The sequence below is a fragment of the Mycetomoellerius zeteki genome, unplaced genomic scaffold, assembly GCF_001594055.1.
Source record: "Mycetomoellerius zeteki isolate Tzet28-1 unplaced genomic scaffold, Tzet1.0 scaffold285, whole genome shotgun sequence".
In the NCBI taxonomy this organism is placed as follows: Eukaryota; Metazoa; Arthropoda; class Insecta; order Hymenoptera; family Formicidae; genus Mycetomoellerius; species Mycetomoellerius zeteki.
This window is the reverse complement of record NW_017257266.1, coordinates 108,333-133,700: the sequence shown is the minus strand read 5'-3', so window position 1 is coordinate 133,700 and position 25,368 is coordinate 108,333. Positions and strand designations below refer to the sequence as shown.

Here is a 25,368-nt window from a genome sequence, read left to right as displayed (position 1 = left end):
TAACTAATTGAGTAACACTCTAATAAACCATTTTATATTTTTGACCTAATTATTTGCTCATAAATTGACCTTTCTATTACTATTATTTGCATTGCAATCTTGAGCTTGATTTTTGTTTTAAAAAGTAATAAACATGAACATGCCCAAAATGAAAGAGACAGTTATAATAATGTTATATTATTTATATGTAATATTTAATATTATATTTATTATCAAATATATCCAACAAATCGTTAGATCCTTAAATACATTCGAATCGAAAAATGCACCATCTGTTGCAATTTTCAAATCGATACCAAAAGAGCAGCTTTGTCTCTACTCATTTAAGTCCGTTTAACAGAATCACTAGTGTCGATGATTGGCCAGCTTGGCTTGTTAAATGATCAACGTAATGGACAATCGGGAATTCAGTTTAATCCCAAAATGCCGAAACTCACTCAGCTCTGCGGAAGCTGGCTTACTTAATTGCTGGCTTTTCTCCTCCGGTGGACTCTTTGTATCACCCTGATAATTTCCTTCGAACACCGTTTATTCTCGTCTCTCATTGTGAGCGCGTTCAATCGTTTTATATATAGAAAAGTGATCGCGTCGTCCATTATCCTTTCGGTACGATTAATCCGAATAGTCGTGTCTCTTTGTCAGAATAACGCGAGTCGTACCGTATTTCATTGTGGTATACGGCACTCCACAGCGCGATATTTCCGCGCACGTTGGTCGTGACAAATAATAGCACTTTGGGGCACTTAACGGGTGGAAAAATGAAAAAGTCCCTCAATCGCGTTCGCGCAAGTACACTTAATAATTCCATCGTGCACGATGCAGCTTGAGTTATCAATACCTCTACCACTGATTTATATATACATATATATACACAATATATATATAAAATATATATTTTCTTTATATACATTATATATATATATATATATAAAGAAAAACACACCAACAACAGTTTGCTTTCAATGCATTACTGAAGAATTATATCATAGTAGAGGTATACGCTAATTTTTATTTGATCTCGTTACGAGCATTCTTCAATATGTTCTACGAGAACAGCGTGGTAAATTCCATACGCGCCGCGGAGTTGCATATACCGTTTTTTTTTTTTTATCAAACTTGTTGAGGTTGTTGCCCTGGCCTGTTTTGGAAGAGGTTAATGACTAGAGGGTTAATGAGTTTACATTAATGAGTATGATTCGTGCAAAGCATACATATGCTTCGCTTATTCTACCACGCATTTTTATGTCTCATTTTCTGAAGGTATTATAACGATAGCTTTTTTTCATACCGTTAAATCTCTCATTATTTTTGAGTGCGAATATTTCATTTGTTCGAATAATGAAAAATATTATCTTCTTTTCATATTTTGCAATATAAATATCACATCTTGTTATACATCATTTTAATCGAATATTTTTCGAGCGAATTAATTCTTAATTTTGATGTATCTTAATAAAGATTTGTTTTATACGTAAAGAAATATTTAAATATATATAAATGAACGATTGGATCGAAACAAAAGCTCGTAGCGCTATTTATATCATGTCTACATGTTTTTAAAAAATATTTTTTTAAAATTTGACGATTGTACACACATACATGTAATAGAACAAAGTTTCAACTTTGAGAACCTATTTTTTATATTACGATATGATGATTTTAACGAAGTTACAATCAAATTCAAAATGCTCCTTTTATTTAACTCGTGATAACTCAATAACAAAAAATCTTAGGAACATTTTTGAAAAACGATTTTGTAGAGAAAACGTTAAGCTTTCATTAGAAAATTAAAATTTTTCGCAAGTTTTTTTTAGCACGGACAGGCCGATAAGATGCAAAGAAAATTTTCTATTTTTGTTCAATTGATAGTTTTCTATATGTAAAAATAACAAACTTCATAAAAATTCAAAAGACATGGTGATCTTTCAAAAATAAAGCTTTAAAATCCTTTTCTTAAATTTACATTCTGTTTATTTTTAACGAAGTACAATTGCTTGAATTTTGAAGTTCGTAGCGCTACGAACTTTTGTATCAATATTATATAAAAATTTAATATCTCTGTAAATTTAAATTCCTCTCAATTTAACTTCTTCTTCTTCATAATTGATTTTCCGATTTTTCAGGCAACGTTAAAATATTGTTCCTGTCTGATCGATTATTGCAGCAAACGAAACTGTACAAGTTGATTAATTCAATTCAATCGGGACGAGTACGTTAATATTATGTCAAGAAAGTCTGCCGCGATTAACATATAGATCGTGGTTTTTTTTTCATAAAGAGAAACGCAAGCGTTCTAGCACACGTCGAGCGCACGCACGCGATCGCACGTGGATTTTTCTTGGCGCAGGATGTCGCGTATCGATCACCCCCTAGTCTCCATGGTGTCTCACATGACAATATGTCGCGTGACAGTGATCAAGGGTTAACGGAGAAGAGGGCGGAGGAAACAAATATATCGGGCTATAAATTGTGGCTCATTCCGGCGCCGGTCATTATTTACAATCCTCCATACCGAATTACTTTTCCGAGCATTATTTATGGCAATCCGAACTTATACGAGGTTTTTCGAGCTTTGCTTTTGTTCGAATCTGTGCATCGAGATGGGTGATCGATGTCAAGTACGGCATTGTTACATGATTGTTACATGAGAAAAATTCGCGAGAAAACTTCGCACCCGCGATCCTTACGGTAACGACTGAACTATCGCAGATAACAAAAGTTGGGCGCGAATCGGAAATTCTCAGAATGTCATATCTTTCCCTTTTTAAATCCTTAGATGCAGGAAATCTTCATATTTATTTCAACTTAAATTCTTAAATAAATGAAAAAAATACATCCGTCCATCATTTGAGATTCACTTGTAGCAATCGAGCGAGCTTGATATAAATACGCATTTTTTTACATCAAAAATTATTATAACAATAATAGTCATGCAGGGGTTTATGGTTGGATTGAAATTTCAAACTGATTACTTACAGTTCAGTAGCAAAAGCTCGCCACTATCGTGCCACGAATGCATTCACAAGCGCTGGCGCGCCTACCTAATGATTAATGACAATCATGCACGATATAGACGCCGTTGAGACGATACGCATCGCCGTGAATCAACATTCCGTTATAATACATCGGAAAATTAATGCTGCGTCGCGACTGGGCGGAGAAAAAGAATACCGCGGAAACGTGCATCATGGGCAGAAGCGTGCCGCCATTTACTATGGAAATGTATTCCACGGTCGTACAGTAGATCGCCAGTAATTCTGCAGAAGTCGCGCTGCTTGATAAGTAAACGAAATTATTTTTGCGCTTAAACATTAATCAAAGATGCATCCGCTTACGAAAAACCGCCTAGGAAGTACCTAATTTCTATTTCCTTATATTTACATTAAAAAGATACACAGCACGTAATGGAAATGACAAATTGTATGTAAATCATGGATGTACTGCACAAGTGACATTAAGGATATAAAAATGAAAAGAATGTAATTTAAATTGTAGTTAGTATAAATTTTAATACTACCGATACGTAAATTTTACGTACAATTGAACGAAGTTATTGAACGCTAAACTGTGCCTTCAGTGGTCATTAAGAGATCTAATCTGTCATGCTAAAGCTACTAGGACAAAGTTTTTAAAAATTCTGCTTGTTATCAGGATCCTTTGAATCAATATTATAACAGACTGCGTCATAAATGATTTCAATCTTTAAGCAGTCTTGTGTTATTGTGTAATTTTATTTAAACATATATAGAATATATGTATAGACAGACAGAGAGAGAGAGAGAGAGAGAGAGAGAGAGAGAGAGATACAAAATTTCTAACTACATACTCCATATCATTTCAAGATTGAATTTAATAGTGTGCGTATTTTTTTTCCTTTTAATTTAACAGTCAGATATTTGCGTTTACAAAAGTCTACATTATATATACTTTGTAATTAAAAATGTGAAATATATGAAAAACTTGTATTACATTAAATAATAGTAAATTTTTTCCTTGTAAAATTTACATATCGATAGCTACACTGTATTACTTCTATAACATTCTAGGAATTAATCGGGATTTTAATTATCGCAAAATATCTGAAGTCAGAAAAACGATGCATATGTATAAAAAAGTATCTCGTGGTGAATAAAATTTTCCCTAATGAGAGTATGATCGATAGAAAGTGCGTGACTCATGGAACGATATAATGGAGCAGTATAGCTTTTAGGTGAAAGTATCTTATAGATACCTATTTCTCGTAAAATTCAATTGCACACGAATGCAGTTATGTCTGTGTCGTTTCCTATCGACTTTACCTATCGAAAATCCCTAACTGAATCTGTTTACCTAGCCATCGTACTTTTACAGCCTCCGGCTTCGATTGCGACTAGCTTTTTTTGCGCTTTAATATTCGATACTTCGTGGTTTTACGTAAAACGAACGCTATCGGTCGTACTATCGCTATCGAGCGTGGCATTTCTCATAAAAAAGAGGTACGCGTAGCTTTCGGCGTGATATCTGATACCGCACGGCGCGAGATTGGATTTAATGTGTATTTTTTTTCCGCGATCCAGCAAAAAAATATAGGATGTCCCTCCCCACGTCCGACATTCGAGAGGACGACGTCGAACCGGTATTTCTCGACAGCTGTTTTTTCCATACCATCGAAATTCTACTGTATCGATCACTGGCGAGGTTGCAAAATTTCCCCGAGGTCCCGTTTTTTTCTCCCCGTCTCTTTCTTTTTTTTAATCGCCGCCGCACGCTTTGTGCTACGAAAATTTGATATTGCACAACGGTCGATGGGCGCGCGTATCCGCCTTTGTCAGTTAACGTACCCGGTTGCCTATTGAAATCGTCACTGTTTTAATTAAAACAATAACGCGCATCGCCTTTACACACTTTCTCGCAAATTTCGAATGTACCGCGAGAACGCCTTATCTGTATCTCTATAATTTGACAGAGACTTAGTAAAAAAAAAAGGGAAGAAGAAAAAGTAGTTAAAAAATGAAGGAAAATTTAATTCTTTGACAATTAATAATGTAGTAATCAAGTAGAAGAAAAAAAGTAGCTCCGTATAATCGTGGACCATCTTCCTCATTTCTTTACGTTATATGTGCAGAAGATGAGAAGAATTTCGTATCTTTCCTCATACAACTATCTCGGACAAAGTCTTTAATTAACTCCGCTCTATCCTCAATTGTCCTCCATAAAGAGAAAAAAAGCGCCGCGTGCTTTTGTGAACGCACAAAAGTTTGGCTGTAATGCGACGATCGAAGATATGAAATTATTTAACGAGAATCGCTCTTACATATAATACAGTGGCTGACAAAAATTTTCAGTCAATATATAATTTTATGATAATTTTTATTAATCCGTTTTTCAGTTTATATTATAAATTAATAAAATTCTTGTTATAATCAACTTAAGAACTACACGATATAATTCAATTACTAGAATATATTAAGTACTTGTAATTAGACATTTGTACAGATTCTCTATCTGAGCAATAAAATTATATATACTCGTATAATTATTGACCGAAAACTTTTAGCAGCCACTGGTGTATGTATATAATATATATATTTCAATTATATTTACCGGTCGCTGGAAAAACGAAAAGAAAAGAGAAAGAGAGGTAAATTCATTAAATGTTAAACTGCGTAATATTACGTAACATTATTATGTAAATGTTTGTACTATGATATTGTGTTATACCAAATTGGATTATGTTATACGATAATGTTGTAATAATCCACCTTTTGATCTCTGTATTAATTTTATAAAAACTCACAGCTATTGATTTATTTTGTTAATAATAAATATATAAAACCGCATGAGAAATTTTGCGCCACTTTCCTCCACATGAATTCATAATAAAGTACAAACTTATTAAACTGTTAAACTTTATAAATACTGCTTTAAACGTGATTTACTCAAACTATGCGCTTTTAAATTAGTTGTTAAACGCAACTTAAAAGATATTCGATCGCCATGAGTTACAAACGCAAATGGATCGCGTGACTTTTCAGTCATCCCGTAGCTCCTGGTACGCTGAAAGAATTATAGGCGCTTTAATAGCGACGACTACAAAGGCCGCCATCCGTTTTTCTTATCCGCGGGGAGTTTAGGAGAGAGAAAGTCTCGTAACGAGTTCCGCGCCGGCGGTCGATGCGTTTAATTAACGCGAAACTCGCGTGAAATAGATTCAACTTCGCGGCTCGTTTGCAGCCCATTCTTTGCCGGTTATTCGAATCTGACATCGATATTTTATGGTGTTTGAAGTGAATACCCCCGTTTGGTGAGGTTTCAAAAGAAACGTATTTCAAATATTCACAGGGAATTAAATAAAATACGTATTGTCCGAGAACTATGGCCGGTCTTTAGGTGTACACGCCATTTTTACAACGCCCTATATGCAGATTCGATCAATGCGGGTAAATGCACTCCGAACCGGGTACAAGATAGATCGTCCCTCTATCATGGCATACTTAAGTCTAGACTAAATAATTCAGAAATCATTACTTCCTATCGCACGCACCTTCACTATTTCGCTGCGTATATCGCGTGCGACACAACGGCTTGACAACAAAATATGATATAATCGCCAGTTTTCGATCGTCATACTTAAGTCACATGTTAAATTTTTATCATTAAGGGTGGGTTATTCCATCTTCGGACATAATATTGTGGTAATTTACCTACTGGATAAACAAACAAGTAAAAAAGTAAGGGCATAAGAGAGTAGGAGAGTAAGATAATGAGCTGAAGTTTATCGAAGGGTGGAACAACAGCCTAAATGTAACAAATCCCTCAGCCTTGCTCTTCATTAAAGTCCTTCCTACTTTTTAGTCGATCCTACATGGCATATCATTTCATCATTGTCAATTATATTAGGTAAAAGTTCATGTGGTTTTCTTATTCAATGAATGCAGTCCGATTTCAGTCAGGAATTCGCAAATGTATAATTAAAAATCCTACATGAAGGTGATATGGAGGATAGAAATTTACATTTATGCCGTTGATATACGTGATGTGCAATTTTTAATTGTTACATTGTAAAATATAAAATGATAATTTTAATTTAAAGACGTATGGTGGATTTTTAGAGACATGCAAAAATGTTAAAGTTAACATTTTTGTATTAATTATAATATTTTTGCATGTTTCAGAAAGTCCACTATAGATCTATAAGTTAAAATTAACATTATATTTTTTACAGTGTACTTTATTGTTTATAGGATGATTTAAAGATGCATAGCAAAAAAGTTAAAAATTCGTGCTGTCATGCTCTATGAGTCTAAACTTGGAAATACAGCAGCGAATGCAGCAAAACGCAGCGTGTGGAGAAGGTTCTGTTAGCGAAAGGACAGTGCAAAAATGGTTTAAGAGATTTAAAGAAGGCATCACTAGAGCCACGTTCGGGACGTCCATCTGTTATTGAAGATGATGAACTGCGTGAATATAGTGGTCAAATTCACGAAAAAGTGCGCAGATGTAGCAAATAAAATTACCTTCCAAAAAAGTTTAAAGTGTTTGAATTTTCATCTAAAAATCCGCACGCGAACTTTTTCCGGTACCTAAAATGTACGAAGCTTATATTCTTTCGTTGAATAAATTCTTTACACATTCATAAATTTTTTATTGCCCTTTCCGCTTCAGAGATTGAAGAATCTTCTTGTATCATTTCCGGGCGTCGTTCCAATTATATCGGCATTTCTCACTGACGTCTTCTCTCATGAACGAAAAATTACGCGTCGTAAGTTTAATTGGCGGGAACGAATGTGAACTATGCATAGGGGCTTCGTTGTACGACGTTGTGTGAAGCGTTAGCGAAGTGTGGGTGAGGATGAGACATGATTACCTCCTCAATTACCACTCAATGCTGTCCTCTCCACATAATTCATAACGTTACGTATACTATGAGTGAAATTCACTCGTATGTATTCTCGGCAACCGCATAGTCGAAAATTCACCGACGTCGAACTTGGGATTTATGCGATTGTGCAAAAGGAAGTCGGATAACGTTCGCGTAAATTATTTCTGCTATGCGTTTCAGCAGAATTTCTTCCTTAAGCAAAAGTAAATTCGGTACACGGAATGTCTTCTCTCGCGAAATATTAAGTGCACGTAATAAATTAAAGTCGGAATATTTTTTTAACAGAAATTCTGGAATATTTGAATTGCAAAAGTCAGAAGCTCTAACACATGCAAACATATTCAAACATGTGCATAACTCAGAAATGTCATATAATTGAAAATCTTACAACTTTATATGAGAAAGCTAAAGTATAATTAAAATTATTAAAAGTAATTAAAATTATTGAAGTATCTATGTCATATATACAAACTAAATGGAAACTCTTATGTAATTCAGCGATAACTATGACTAATTTGCGACCACAAAGTATGTACTTTTCTCTTCGCTTATTCGCATCCCGAGCGTACGACGAGCGACCTTTACGTTCTCTCACGATGATTCCGTCCCGCGGCATTCGTCGACAGAGGATTGCTTAAGTGCTGTAATTAGTCGAACGTACGAAGTGCACCATTAAGCGATGTGGTGGGTAGAAAAGTCCGCCAGAAACGGTCATCGACCATAAAATCTCCTACCGTTAGCTGTGGACAGCGATTTTCACGAACCGTCGCATTCTTAATGGCGCCATCGCCAACGATGGCTCTGGTTTTGTTTGAAAGTCGGAACGAGACTTTGTTCTAATTCCTCGTTGCTATTAACAATTTCTAGGACGGCTTTTATTTGAAGCAGCAAACAGCGAAGTAATATAGACGAGTAAGCATCGAAGCATGGGCAATGGACAATGTTATTTCGAACAATATTCTCCGACAATAAACGCGGAATATCGTGAAAATGACACGGTATTTTCACGAATATTATTTCGTAAATATTATTTCAAAATATGATACGCTTGCATCGATATTCAAACAAAATAATAATGCACCACTTGTTTTTACTCACGTTACTCATATCAATTATACATATACTCGATGTAATCACGGGAAAGATGTACAAATCGCTGTAATTACACTTGTCCCCTCCCCCCTTAAATTAAAGTTTTACAGAAATTCATGTTCAAAGGAATAATTGAAATTCAATGTCGTGTCAAATCGAAACGCAACTTTTCATGCGCAACTGACATTTAAAAAACCTTATAATCCTAGAATATAGTATCAGGATGATCATCGTCATGTGACCACATCTCCGATGAAAATCACGATAAAACCTTCGACATGCATGACGTGGAGTATATAACTTTTACGTTCAAAGGCGTCTTCCCGCGTTTTCGAGAGAAAGAAATCAACATAACTCGCCGCGATGCACGCGATTTGTCGATTACGATCAAACTCTCAAGATCACGGCCAACATTTCGTAGACGATAAAATCTCGAGCTTTATTTACACACAGGATTAAAATATTTGCACGGGAAAAAAAAAGTAGCTATGGTAACTAAAAACTGCATGTGATAACTAAATGGCAGATGTAAAATATGGACAGCTAAAATATAGGTACACTGAAAAAAAAGATTGGCTGCTGCAGCAAATTAGATGATAAAATATGGCATAGCATTTTTAATTGGTTGCAGCAGCCAATTTTTGGTTGCGTTAGCCTATCCGCAATATCAATATAGGATTTCGATAGATTAACACAACTAAAAATTGACTGATGCAACCAATTAAAAATGCTATGCCATATTTTATCATCTAATTTGCTGCAGCAGCCAATCTTTTTTTTCAGTGTATTATAGCTAATGTTTTAGCTGTGATATCTATATTGTAGCGGCAACAGCAAACCATTTCGCTGTAGTTTATAAATTTATAGTTACGGAAGCAAATATATTTATAACAAACTAAGATTAGCTGCGGCAAAGAAAATCTTTTTTTCTGTGTATAAAACGATTTTTTAATTTTTAAACTTGTTTTTAGATTCTCTTGGACTATTAAAACTTTATTAATTTTTTATTAATTTTGGACTTTTTAAAAAACTTTGAATATTTTTTATTTTATCTTTTAAAGTATTTTCCGAACCTAAATTGTCGCAATAAATTCTCTATAGTGTTTTAAAGATGCTTATTAGCATCAATGATATTAAATTGTGATACTATTAATTATATATATGTATTCTATTAGATTCAATTTAAGTGTTTCAAGACCGATAACATCACAGTGAAGTTTGTTTGAATGGAAAATTGTAAAACTCATTCACAAAAATATTATTAAGTATCAAAATCTGCGCTTTGACTGAATATAGTCTACTTCTCTTGTGTTCTAAATTATCGGATCTTCAGTCTGTGGATTTTTATATTTCTGGTCTTTGACCTTTTGTGTTCCACGATCTTCAGACGTTTTAGATTACGTTCTCTAGTCTTAAGATGCTTGGTCTACCCCTTTCCAACAGTTTGTAACGTCTTGTCAAGCGGAACGGCGTTCTGCTATATAACGAGGAGAATCCTTCCGAGACCTTAATTTAAAAAAAGACAAGACAGAACTCTTGATGCTCCTCCGGAGGGTCAAATCCGACTCTGTTCAAACCGCGTTTCTCCATCCGCGATTCCTTCTCTTTGCTACTTTTGTGCATCATGTTCCAGCGTAATTTATATACCGCGCTCGTCTTGCGAAGTCAGTAACGAGTACCGCGTTCGAAAACCAAAGCAAATATTTTTCCGAAGGAAATCCCCGTGATTTGCGCTCGCTAGACAGTTTTACTCGTTCGTGTGCCTCTCGGGCAAAGAAGGGAATCGAACGCGATGACTCTTGCGAAGGTGAACGAACACTGCAGCGTGTGGTCTTCCTCCTCCACCTCCCTCTCCTCCTTACTCTTCCTCCTCTCTCTCTCTCTCTCTTTTTCTTTTTCTCTCTGACGGTTCCTTCTCCCTTTCTCTTAAACCCGACCGGATATTTTTAACAAGCGGTTCGTGCCAAGACGAAACAATGTGCATCCCGCTGTGTGCGCGGGGCGTCAGTACGCGCGAACGATAACGCGCATCGTTGCGGAGAACGCGTTTTCCCACGGGAAGCCCATCGTGGCAAGGAAAACGTTTTTCCTTGGACCAAACTGTGAAATTCTCTCTTATAGCATTAGAACTTTATATTAACAATTCGCAATTTTTTCACGTCCATCTCGACCCACTTCGCGTCAAGAAAACCAGTCGACCCGTAATGCGAGATTCTTTTCATTTATTCCCTCGAGTCGTAGAACTTTTCATTTTTTTTTTCCATTCCGGATTCGCTGGAAATAGGTATAGAAACGACGCGCGACGCAGCGACGCCTACGTCGACATTCCGCGCGCCAAATAATGCGCCCCCCCCAGCCATATTCTTTTAATAGTACGTGCACTTTTCTGAGGCCGTCAAACTTCTGGTCATTACTCGAGTCAAAATTTTAGTCCTACTTTGAATCTCTTTCAATCTCAATTAAACCTTATAAACCTGTTTTGATATTTGTACAATTAAGTAGGGCCTCTTTTAATATTACTTAATATACAGCTTCTATTTAGAAAACTTTTTTTGAACCTAAAAATAGGAAATCTTGCAATAACTGCCATTTACAGGCACAACGTAGAAGCTTAATTCATTAGATTAGAACCTATTATAAATCTCTAAAGTCTACATACGTCATCTTTAGTGTCTATCATACGTCCTAAAATTAAAGTTCAAAGTAGGAGCAAAATTTCGACTCGGGTAATTAAAATTTTATATTTATAAAATTAAATTAATAGATAAGAGAGAATTATTAATAAAAATTGTATTCTAGAAATTTTATTTTATCGAGTACCTACTCTCTGAATTCTTTGGAATCTCTCTCTAAAGAGTGAAAATTGAGCCAGTCTCGAAAAGAGTGGCTCACTTTTAAATTTTTATAAAGCTGCCTGTACGTAATTCGCAAATCATAGAACATAGTTTGCAAACGCAGACGCAAAATGACATATCACCGCACGCAAGATACACGCAGATATAAACCAACTGCACGTAATGAATTAAATTGCATCGTTGACAATTTAATTTAAGTCACGTTAGAAAAACTTACTATGTATCTGATATTTGACGTATCACAGAAATTCATAAAAAAAGGTAGCTTTCTGCTAAATGAGCAAATACAAAATTCATTCCTACTACTCTTTGCTGTTTTGTCGTTGGTCAACGCAATCACAGAAGTTAATGTGACATAGTCCAGTCTATATAGGTCGCTATTTGCAAACGCAGATCTTCATTTTACGTCTTTATGAACTATGTTTTGCGATTATTTAGAACAGCTTTCACTCTAAAAGTTTTAGAAATATTATATTTAACACATAAAAAAATTACACTCTCTTTCCACCTCCGGATCATAATCTTTTTTAAAAAAATATACATGTGTGTGTGTATTCTTTCCTTGTGATTCAAGATATGGTGACCCTAATCATGATGGACAAGGGTGGAGGTAGCGCAACGAAAATTTCATCGTTCGGGAAACCCTACATCAAGATTTCGATACATTCGCGATTTGGAAAGACTGCAGCTGTGAAAGACGCAGAAAAGAAAGGGCGAGAAAACAGAAGAGAAAGAGGAGGAGAGAGAAAGAGAGAAGCGAAGGAGAGAATAAGGGGACTGTAAACGCGGCCGCGTTTCGTCGGGAATTCACCAACGAGATTGGAACGATAGCGGGCGGGCCGCGCCATTTCTCGAAAACCGGAACAATACGTCGCGCAGACGCCTCCAGGGGCAGCGAGGAGAAAAAGCTACGGGTGGCGTGTGTTACTAGGAAAATATAGAACCTCATAAAGACCGGAATTGTGCCACGTCGGCGAAAAGACGCCGGCGACGATCGTGACTTCGGAATTCCCTCTGTCGTCCTTGCTCCTCTCTTTCTCAAGTTCGCGTGTGATTTGCAACTATTCTCTCCAACTTTGTCATCCAGAAATCTTTGATCTCTAAAATAGATATTTTATTCTATTCGCGTAGACCCGACCGATCTAATTTTATCGAATTTAACGCGCATACCTCAAGTTATTAATTAATAATTTCCTTTCGCAAATGATAATCGCATTAAACGCAATATGAGCGATGCTTTGACCGTCATCACAAATCGTTCTAAACGAATAGCCTATAGCTGTTGCCAGAGAGCCATGCTTTGAGCAGCAAACCAAGCACGCGCGATATTCGATCGTGCGAAGTACGGAAGTGTGCCTCGTCGGCGCCGATTCGAGTTGAAAGCGTTGGTAACCAAGTTTCCATGTGTATATCCTTTCGCACTTGAAGATCGTCTCATATCGTCTCAGTTTCCAACGAGAATTGAACTTAAGCCGCCAAAATTCCTGGGATATCTGGCCAATTTTCGGCGATCGCCGAGGGCCAAAGGACAAGTCGTCCTTTCCGGCACAGAACCACGCCCGACGGTGCACAGAGAGGTGGTCAAACGCATTGGCAGTTTAAGATAGTTAGGCTGCCACGTTGAAAGTAGCGGTAGTTTGAGATAGTTAGCGACCACGATGAATTTCCGCGCCGAGCCAGTGGCTATATAGACGTACATGGAAACGACAGTCCTCGGAGAGGAAAAGTTAGGGATGTTTGAGACATTTTCAGACAATCTGTGATTTATTGTTCAACTGTAACACATGTGCCGCGCACGGTATGGAAACTTTAAAAAAATAAAACTAAATAAACGCGTATAAATTCAACGTTATGATTAAGCAAAATTTCATGATTTTCAAATCCAGAAATAAAAATCAACATGAGAAGAACGATTTTGCTGAAATATTTATACATTTAGATAGATACAGATCTGAAAATAATGTGTTGCATCATCAAAATAATTGAGGGGATTAGTGGAATAAAGGCCTAATTACAAAATCTTGATTTTTTGATGAAAATTAAAATAACTTATTACTTTTTTATTATACCACAAATGGGAACAGAATTAAATGTATATTTATGTAATGCTTTGAGAAGTTATATGTTATAATATTTCTCTATTATATATTATATATATGATCAATATTTAAAAAGTTATTTGCAATTTAAAAAAATGCATTAATCCCTTTTTCCGAATATTGATCATAATATTGTAAGAATCGATAGAAAGAAAAGACTGTGAACTACAGAAATGTTTTCTATTTTCACATTCTTCTAGAAGAAATACAAAATGAATATGAAATACATTTTACTTTTACTTGTAGAAAATAAATTGAAATAATGTTCAATCATCAATCTGATGAGTTTTTGTAAGATTTTTTAACATAAATATGTTGTAATGAAAATACATTATTGTCGTACCATTTTCGTTTAGTCTCTGGTAAAAATCTCATTAATGATTTTAAATCATTTATACACTTTTTCCATAGGTTGTATCATTTTCACCACCACAGGACAATCGAAACACGTAAAGTACTTAACTAATGTAAATAACATCAATTGTGCCTTTATTCCGCTAATCTCCTCAATTATGTAGGAAACTCAAGCATAAGCAATATTGCAAAAAATTTTATCATTCCAGCAATCAGTTTGAGTGTCTTATATAATTATTTTGATATTCCAACAAAATTATTTTCAGATCTGTTATGTATTTAAAGTTAAATTTTTAAATATGTACTTCAGCAAAGCTGGTCCCGTGAAAAAATAAAAAAAAATCAGAGAATGTTAAATATCATAAATCTAAAAGTCGCACAAACGATCGAAAAGTAATAAATGATCATAATTAGCGATCCATTCGCATTGACTGGACACTCCGAATGGCTAAGTTATCGACTAAATCGCACTTTCAACATAATCCGTGCGCAACGGGAACCTGCATCGTGCATAATTGAATGCGATACATCACACGAGGACGACATGATGCGTGGGCGGCAGTGCCGAAACATCGCTGCGGATATAGTTGGTAATAATCTATCGTCCGTATAGATCGTCGTGTCATGCGAGCTGTTTTCGCGATTATCTAGGGACACGCTCAGTTGCCTGAAAGGCGACAAGAAACCTGCATCGTCGTGTAATTGAATTCGATACAATGCGGCCTACTACGCTGGCCCGACTCGGAGCTGTCTTGCTCTCGCGTGCGACATACACCACCGCGGATTAATTTCGTCCGTTAATGAGAATTGATCGTCCACGTATCTACCGTGCGCAGTTATTACCCGACTTTTTTGATGTAAGAGAGACACGACTAGACTGCTCGAAATGCGATGGAAATATAATATTTATATGTAAAAATATAATCATTTACGCATCGTATATCGTAACATATATATAGTGAATTATCAATATTATTAAATTATTAAATATCAAATATCATATATCAAATATTATTGTAATTGTATTAACAATTCAATAATTAAGAAATTAATACATTGTTATACCCGAATTTAATATTTGATCTAAAATAATAATTCAATGACTATGAAGAGCAAAATGTATCTTTCTTGCATTTTTTCCTCTTTTTAAGCAGATTCTGAATGTATTCAAGCTAAATATTCCACGTTTCAGAATTTTCCGACGCTCCCGCGTAATATTTTTAAATGCCGTCCTGTGCATAATTTATTCAGCTTGCCGGCTACGAGCGCGCGTACGTGCAATTGTATAGCAAACTACCGGTTCTATTGGTGTGTCATGCAGAACTGTTTTCGAGGTTATCTGAAGTCATGCTGGTCGCGAATACAGATTTGCATCGAGCGTAATTGGATCCTATACACCGTTGCTTGCTAAGGCCAACAGGCTATCGGTGGCTAGTGTCCGCAAACACGACCCAATCGAGCTATCACCACGACCTTCGGTAGACTTAGATCGATACAATTACTACATCCCATCTATCCGATCGCGAAGACCTAGATATGATTATATCCGTGAGAAAGATTCCGCACTGAGAGGAAAATGTTTGGTATTTGTGATAATTACATGGTAAAATAATTATGGTTTGAAGCTCCATTTTTATTACTTCTGTAATTATTTATTACTTTCTGCTGTAATGTTAGTAATAATAATCATATATGTTCTCTCAAACATGAAAAAATTGTATTATAAATTATAACAATTTCAAATATTAAAATAGTAAAACATCAAGATACAAACGGTAAATAAAATGAACATTTTCATTTAGTAAATGCAATTGCAATTATAGTAAATAACCATTTTTTTTTAATTCACTTATTATTTATGTGATGATAATAACTAAAAATATATTAAGAAACTAAAAATTTTCAAACAATATGTGACTATTATTAATAACACAATTGATAATTAAATTTGCATAATTAAAATAACTACGTATAAATATATAGTTGTCCCAAAAAGTAACTATAAATTATAGTTAAATTATAGTAATTGGAATCATTTTTTTCTCTCAGTATGTCTTAGCTAGATTTCGCTTTAATGGAAATAAAAAGACAAAACTATCAAACTATCTAAAAAATCAAAGATGAAATATGCACATTTATAGATTTCTCTCAAAAACATTGATCATTTGACTTCTTGAAAATTTATCTATCTTCAAGCAGGATCATTAATAATTAGTGAAATGCTAATAAAAACGTAATGTAAACCTGGGATCTAAACGAACAAGAATCTGTTTGCAAGATTACATAATGAAAGTTCAGAGAAGCATCTCGTTGAAAGAAAGGATCGAACGCAAATTATACGAAAAATGAGCCCTTGCCCTTATTACTTATATATCTCTGTACCCACAAATGCGGTGCTTTTCGTGAGCAAGCAACTCGTCAGACCAAGTATTTGTCAAGCAACTACGACGAGCAAAGATTATCCGTAAATATTTTCACGAGCGAATCTACTCTCTCTGAAGCGCTGCCCGTTTTCTATTAGCTACCGTTTCTTGGTTCATCGACTCGCTGAAATTGGAAATGGTCGTCGATGGTACTCTCTTAATTCTCGGATCTTCCCTCCCTGGCGAAGGAAGAATGAAACCGGTTATTTGCAACCTTCGTTCGACCGTGACGAAGGTATATATTCGCGCGGCGCGTCGATTTCCAATGATTCCCAGAACGAGGCAGCGGTGGTCCGATTACGTGATTCACGGAAGTTAAGTAGCAGGGCAAAGGCAATATGAACCCGTTATTTCTCTCCCCCGTTCCTTTATTCTCACTGCGTCTTTTTCCGTTTTCTCTCGTCGCGAATTATGGAGTTCTCCGCGGAGATTCCTTTCATTTTTCTAGGCTTTTGACTAAACTTTGAAAATATTCTCCCATACATCAACGAGAGACTTCGTATTCCTCAGATCTACGAGCTGCAGCATGCTAATAGTAAAACTACAGAACTGACATTATATTATTGCTACTATATTATCGATTTAACGGAGAGAAGACGCCGGACGCCGATTTTCCACAGCAATTTGTTCAAATTACTGTCAACCATTTGTAAGCATACGATCGACTTCCGCTTTCGAAAAGTTTATTGGCGTAACCGAGAGAATGGCGAGCGTACTGAATTATGGATATAAAATATTATGACGCTGCATTGATCGACGAATCGTAAAATTTTACTTCGGCGCCAAACGCGCTGAATCATATGTCCACGCTCGTAAAAAAAGTGGCCGATCGATCGACCGACTAAATAAAGTCTGCAAAAATGGGCCTCGATATCTCCGTGTTTGGGAATAGTTTGGAATAGAATCGATCGAATCGATTGGAACTAAAACTAACCTCCCGGTGAGAACCGTCCGGGCGATTTTTGTCGCAGCAACAAGTTGCCGGGCGGAATCGTTCGCCCCGTCGCCACGCCAGGGAGAGAGAAGCAAGAAACGCATTATTGTAATGCCGTCGACGGGACGAGCGCCAGCTTTCATTCAATGCTGACGTCGGAAAGTCTGTACGAGCGAGCTAATGTCCCCTATGAACAATTTTTTTCGTAGAGCTATGCATAGAGAAGCGCGATATAAAATCAGTCGATCTGCCAGATCACTAATAATATACTGTATCCCACAAAAAGACTGTGCCATTTTGGTTATAGAAACATCTAAATTATCAATTTAATTTTTTAGGAAATTCTGTATATATAAGTATTTATCAATTATTTTGTATTATATCAATTATTTTAACTATTTTTATTAATTATTTTTAAAATACTACTGTTTAAAATTTTTGGAAAGGGTAACCATGTCTTTCGTCAATACTGTCAAAAAATATACACACTATATATTTCCTGACAGTAATATTACGTAATTGACATCAATGTATATTGATAGCCTGAATCTTGTATTTGATATCCCTCATTGAAAATATTCCAGACAAAAAGTCTGGTCTACTTTCCATAGAAAAATCTAATTTTATAAATTATCGGTTTAGAAAATTCTTTTTATATCAATTATTTTCATGAAGTTTTTATCCTTTTTAGCTATTTTTATTAACTATATTTAAACGACTATGTAAAATATTTTAAACGATCATGTTTCAAATATATCTTTAGAAAGATTAATCATGTCTCTCTCTCTTTCGTCGATATTGTCATAAAATATACAGACGTATATTTCCTGGCAGAAATATTACGTAATGTATATTGATAGCCTGAATCTTGTACTTGATATCCCTCATTGAGAATATTCCTTTGAATGGATGTAGAACATACGGGTAACGTAAGCTACTGTCGACAACGCGCTGTATGCGACGCGGCAAGTACGATTAACCGAGTGGAATGCGAGCCGATCGAAGCCATTGACAACAACATTTACGCACCGATTCCGATAATAATCTTATTGTCAGCGAGTCTTCGTTAAACGAGGTCGCGTCATTCAGCGGCAAAAAGCGAAGGAGTGACGTCGTTTCTCGGCGCCGCTGCAGGCTCTCACGCTCGATTTCTTCCGCGTGGCAAGCCGCAGCCTTGCTCGCCTCTTTCACTCTTTTTTTCGTGCAATATTCACGCTAAGTCCCGTTCAGCTCCATTCATATCGGCGCGGTGCAACGCGACGACGGCAGCAGGTGTTGCTGGCGCGGTAGATATAAACACAGAGATCGCACGCTCGTAGGTATTACACTCAAGGGCTCTTAACCTGTAGATTATGACCCACACCCATGGTCGACACGATCTTTTAATAGAGTGGAATTTCCTCCTACGCACCGACCGTCGTGATTCAGCATGTCGCGCCGGCCGGTTGACATAATGAAAAATGCTGATCCGTCCGACTCGTCTCGTGAGGCTAAAGACCGCAGTACGGACTTCTGCATAGTGCATATAAGCAAATCAACCAATCAGAATCATTCCTTTCCTCCCATTTCATGGAAAAGAAGAATTTCGATTAGTTGATTCTGTCATGCACTATGCACTATGCGTTATGCAAGAATCTGTGCTGCGGTCCTAATTCGCAAAGTTTTAGAATTAAGATGTTAAGAATGAAAATAGATGTCCAATACCCGATAATATTAAATTATTAAAAAACCCTAAAATCTCTATATATAAGAGATCAAATGCTTATGCTCTTGACGTATTAAATTGCTAACTTAGAAATTTAATATTTCAAGAACTTAATATTTCAAAAAAAAGGGTATTGGAAATTTGCGCGGTAATTTATGCGCAAATCATTTAACATGTAACAAATTTAACAATTAATAATAATGAATAATAACTTACATCATTAGCAAACAAATAATACAAAGATTAAATTATTTGTTTGCTAACGATTTACCCAATTATTAAATTTGTTGTACGTTAAAAGATTTGGGTACGAATTACGCAAATTCAATTTTATTAACTTTTTTTTACCTTTTTCTTATCATTTTTTAACTGGAAGTCCTCGATCCATTTTTATTTAATGTCTATTATATTGCTAATATCTATTACATCTACTATATTATACCTATTAGTGACAATTTTAACCTTTAAGTATTGTGAATAAATAGTTTGAACTGTTTAAAGATGAATTAACAAATGAGATGCTCAGAACATTAAAAAAAAATTTATTTTTGTTATATTTTTTTTACTAATAGGTATATTATGTTATAGTAAAATTTATATTAGTTATCCTTGAAGATAAGAGATATATAAAAATGTTGAACTTTACTTCTGGGCCTCTAGGCAAGACTTTAATTTTCCTTGTCCAAGGTTTTAAAAAAAAAAGTATACCTGAAGTGCTGTGGCCATTCAACCTACCTACTTAAAGTAACTGAAAATGTTTCTACACGCTTCGCCGAGTGGTTTAATCGACTAAAACGTGCTGATTAGACTGAATCGAGGACAAAAGATGATTAAGATTTCTCTTCGACTAGACAGAAAAAGACTAAAAATTCTGGGGACCGCTTGGGAACTGGGCTGGTAGATAAAAAAAGTTCAAAGCTCTGTCTAACTGAAATCACGTCATTGACCGGAGAGAGAAGCCATGCTGCTGCTTCTGCCATGAGGCATTCACGGTGCATGCACGCGTGTGCGTGCATATGTCCCACGCGCGTGTGTGAGAGAGTACTTCATGACGCAGACGTCGCGTCGGATTGTATGGTTCCCTCGCCTAAGCGGGGGCGAAGTAAGTAATGAGAAAGAGCCAGCATGTGGAATAAGTATACCACGTGTAAACTAACTCCACAACGTATATTTTTACAACCTTCTAAAAAGGTTATTCAGCTGAAGTCGCGTATTGAGAGCAATGAATATAAAATTTTTTAACTCTAATCGGTACTTTGGATCCAGTAAACCCAAACATTTTCTTCAATTACGTTGTGAAAATTGTTTATAACAAATGGTTTTACAACCTTACAATTTTAAATCATAATCCTTGAATTTTGTTCTTCTAAATGAAAAAAAAATCGTTTAATTAAGTTAATTTTAAGCAAAGAATTATTAACATTAGTTAATATTAATTTAAAATTCACGAATTTAACTTAAGGAAATTTCGAACTGAATACCGATTAGAGTTAACATTAAATTAATTTCGTTTCGACAAAATAACTCATTTCCTCACTTCTCACTCTACATGAGAAATGAGGAAAAATCAGCTCTCTTATATAATAAATAATAGTTTCTAAGTAGTTCATTCTAATGATTCACACTACAATGATTCATAGAGATAAATCCACGGCAGTGGAGGCTGTTTGTCCGCAACTCGCGTTTACAATCGAATTACGAGCGAATGTAACAAAGACAATGCGTCCCTTCTTATTATGCGTGGATCGTTAAATCGTAACGGCTTTCCGCACTGTCACGACGTTTACGGCTAAATTTACACGACGGTGTTGGATTACCGTGTTAATTAATGACACTGTAAAAAAATGCGCAGTGCAGCAACGCCGACATTCGCTCCGGTAATTCGCTTTTACTCGCTCTATTATCCACGATTTATTAAGTATCCGGACGTACGTCGCTTATCAAATTTTTACGCGTGTTTATAACGCCAATAATCAAAATTCGAAGCATCGGATCAAAAGATATTCATGATATTGTCATTCTTGTCGTGCGAAAGTTTATCGGTTCGTAAGAGAAGTGTTCGACGAATGGCAACGCAACTTTGCGATCGTCATGAATTCCGGATAGGTGTAGAAAAAAAAATGTAGGCTAATGAGAGTTAGACGCCGTTTCGCAACTTTCCGTTCGCGCAATTTAATTACGGCCACGTGGAAGAAATTAATGAAGTAAATAACCGCCGGTTTCATACATTATTCAGCCGAGTTAGAAACATCTCGCACACCCGATTTACGAACTTTTCTGCCCTCCCTTCCCACCTAGAAAAGTTCTCACGACTGCATACATCGTTGAACTCGGCGATCGGTTTACCACCTGGGCGAGATGCCGTGCATCGACCACCCACGCAAATCGCTCCGAAATTTCGAGCGCACAGGAAGAAAACACGAAACTCCATTCGGTATTCTCAAACTTTCGATTGTCCGCGAGAGTACGGAAAATTGTCCAAGATGAGATGAGTTCTTATCAAGATGAGTTGAGTTTTATGTCTTTTTACGTTTCTTCATCTTTCCGCCTTTTCAACACTCTGATAGCATTTTCGATTGGGAAAACTAATGCAACACTGATGCAATTAAGTGTAAATCGCTATACATATTTTCAACGTATTAATTTAATAAATAAATTAATACGTTTAAAGTTATGAAATTATCGTGAGAATGAAAAATATGTAATTAAAAGGGTTAAATTATTTATTAACGCTGAAAGTATGTGAATTAATCTGCATTCATAGTTTTCCACTGGAAAAACTAGTGCAACACTGATACAATTAAGTGTAAATCGGTTTAAATATTTTCAGTGTTAATAAATAATTTATTCTTTCTAAGATTATGAAATTCTCGTGACAATGAAGAAAATAATGAAGCATTAAAAGGGTTAAATTATTTATTAATACCGAAAATGTGAATTAATTTTCAACTGCATTCAGTGTGCGCCACTGTTGCACTAGTTTCTCCAGTGAAAAACACTATGAATCTTTCCGACGACGTTTCATTTTCCTATTCACGAATTGTGTTTTTAATTTATTACTACTCAATTTACCGTTACTGAATTTTTTCAATTTACTAAATATTACAATATTGCTCGACGATTAACGATTAAAATCAAAGATATAAATAAGAGACAAACATGTGGAAAATGGGCGTATAAAATCAACAGATTTAACCACTTTAATACGAAAAATTGAATTTGCAATCATCGCTGATTTCATGTTAGATATGAAAGGTTTAAATGACGTTGAAGTGAACAAGTATCGCTGAATGGATAGGTCCACCGATCATGTCGAACCATGAATCTGATGCGGAAAAAAAAATCGAGCGACGTGACGTATGACAGAAGTGTCACTCGAAAACATAATCGATTTTTCTACGGCTCTCTAAAAAATTGTGCAAGCGACAGTTCTAATAATAAAGTTGGCGTGAAATTTTGAAAATATTTATAACATATTAAGGGCCGATTGTATCTTTAGATAAACCATGTGGTGATTTACTTATTGGATAAACAAAAGAGTAAAAGAGTAAGAACATAAGAGAGTAAGACGAAATTTACGGAAAGTGGAACAATTCAGCCTAAGTTGCAAGAATAAAAAAAATAGCGATAAACGGATTAAAATATATACGGATTTCATCTTCCAATGCCATTTCAGTAATAAAATAACTTATTCGGTCTTTTTAAACTTTCATCCCTCTTTAAATTTTGTAAAGACTTATTGTATCCGCATCGTTATTTTATTCATCGTTAAAATTAAAATTTGATATATGCAGAGAGAATGTCGAAAAAATATATCACCACTTGACATTCCCAACGATTTTGACAGTAACATTTATGAACGCTTTTTATCTCGCTAGAAAAATCATCAACGCCAATGTATTAAACGTCGATCACATTGTTAGTTTAATTCAATGACTCACGCAAAAACTTTTCGCTTTCGTCGCATTTTTAGTATTAAATATTTTTGTGACAGAAATAGTACGCAGCGTGAAAAAGAAGCAAAAACACCGAGTGAGGAAAAATCAACAAAACTTATAATTAGTTATCGCGAACGATCCTCTCAACATTGTAAATCAAAATGTTTTCAGTGTGTAATTTAATTTTCCGTATAAAGAGAACCATATTACATGTTTAATTGTGTAAATCTATTTTTATCCACGGAAGAAACGGTTTTGTTGAAGTACACTGTTAGATATCAATGAAGCGATGACAGTCTCTTGAATTAAATAACATTTTGTTATTTTTTAACTTGATGTGTGTCAAAATGTAAATCAATCCATTTCTGTGGTTGGTTTCAAATTAAATAACGTCTATATTAAGTATTTGTTAGAAAATAATAAATTGAATTTGAGTCTCTCTCTCTCTCTCTCTTTCAAAATTAATAATATTTTTGAGTTAAACAATTTAACTCAAGATATTATTAAATTTGAATTTACACATTATTTTATTAACAATATATTGGAAATAGAGTGGCGACTTAAAAAAATGATTAAAAATAAAAATAATTCAAATTGGGTATAATTGGAGATCATAAATTTAGCATTGTATCTAAATATTTAACTACATATAAAAAAAGAAATTAATAATAGGACAATCTCATTAGAACAATGTCAAAACTTTTTGCAGCATTGCTCATCATATGATAAGCAATGCTATGAAAATAATTTTGATGGTTTACAACAAATTTATTTTCAGGTCTACTAAAACTTTTAAGTATTTGTGCAAAATTGTTCTTTCCATGTAAAGACTATTTAGTAAAACATTTACAATGACTGCAGGCTTTAAGAAGAATAACAGTGTACAAATAATCACAATAATCTTAATAGCCATGAGCGTCTAATTTTTTTATTCTTTACGACGAGAGAGTATCCTTTTTTTTTCTTCTCTCAAAAGATTATAAAACCTTTCCAGCACGATAAATATAAAACAAGCATCCTAAATTTTTAGATATTTGAGCAAAATCGTTCTTTCTGTGCAGTATGTTACTTTTACACGAAAAGCGTAAATAAAATGTACAAATATAACGGCTCTGAGAGTAAAAAAATCTAAAAAATAGTAAAAAGATTAAAAAACATCAAAAAGAGCTAATGCGGATATTGGTGCGCAACTTAAATTTAAGGTTGCTATATGCAACATTATAATTACTAATTGTAATAAATTCAAATTGCGCACCACGTTAGATCCTTTTATTAATTTTTTCACTTTTACACGGAAAACTAAATAACACACAAGTCACTTATTATAACACACTTGGATTCGCTGCAGTGCGAGATTCTTAACGACAGGCAATCGGCTGCATTTCATGATACCATGGAGCACGTTTCACAATCATCGTGCGGTTGCAACGAGCATTCGCTGCATTGAAATTTCCCGTCGGGCCGCACTCGGTATTATTGTGCACGTTCGTTCATTTAAACGCAACTCTCGCGCGCGCGGTCGTTCCTGCGTGACGGTTCAAGGACACGCAAGTCGTGGCGCATATTCGCGACGTGACGTCGTCGCGTCGCGTCGATTGAATCGACGCGACGTCGAGGAAGGAAGCACAACTGGCGGTATAGACACTTTACCTGGGACAAGTCGGAGTCATCACGTATCTTGGCGTCCATGGTCACCTGGCTAGCGTGGATCTTCGCGATGGCGAGCGCCGCGGCGAACAGGAATGCCAGCATCGTCCCTCGTAGCTGCTCCCTCGGGATAGGCACACGAGACAATTTCACCAAAAATCACTCGCGGATTAACGTTCACCACGCGGACGATCCCTTCGGATGATCTATCACCGTACGATCGATCACCGCTAGATCATCGAAAGTATACGAAGAACGAGGAGTCAACCGCGTCACTAATACCCGCGTTTTTCACGAGGCCGCTTCAAAACGTTCGCGGACCGGAAGTTCTCCACGGACGGACACCGTAATCGAACAGAAGAATAATTATTCGCACATGACAATTACACCGAGTGTCGATTGATGAGAGAGCGCGAGATCGCGCGATCGTCTCTCTCTCTCTCTCTCTCTCTCTCTCTCT

At 35.7% G+C, this 25,368-nt stretch overlaps 1 protein-coding gene across 6 annotated transcripts in view; it reads right to left on the bottom strand.

Moving 5' to 3' along the window:
* Window positions 1–25,368, bottom strand: part of Fas1 (fasciclin 1 Fas1 domain-containing) — a 379,369-nt gene that overhangs the window by 348,336 nt on the left and 5,665 nt on the right. For all 6 annotated transcript variants that reach the window (XM_018450497.1, XM_018450496.1, XM_018450501.1 and 3 more), the window contains exon 2: window positions 24,912–25,366. In XM_018450497.1, coding sequence (XP_018305999.1) covers window positions 24,912–25,013 — 102 coding nt within the window. In that variant the 5' untranslated portion in view covers window positions 25,014–25,366. The remainder of the gene's footprint in view (window positions 1–24,911; window positions 25,367–25,368) is intronic.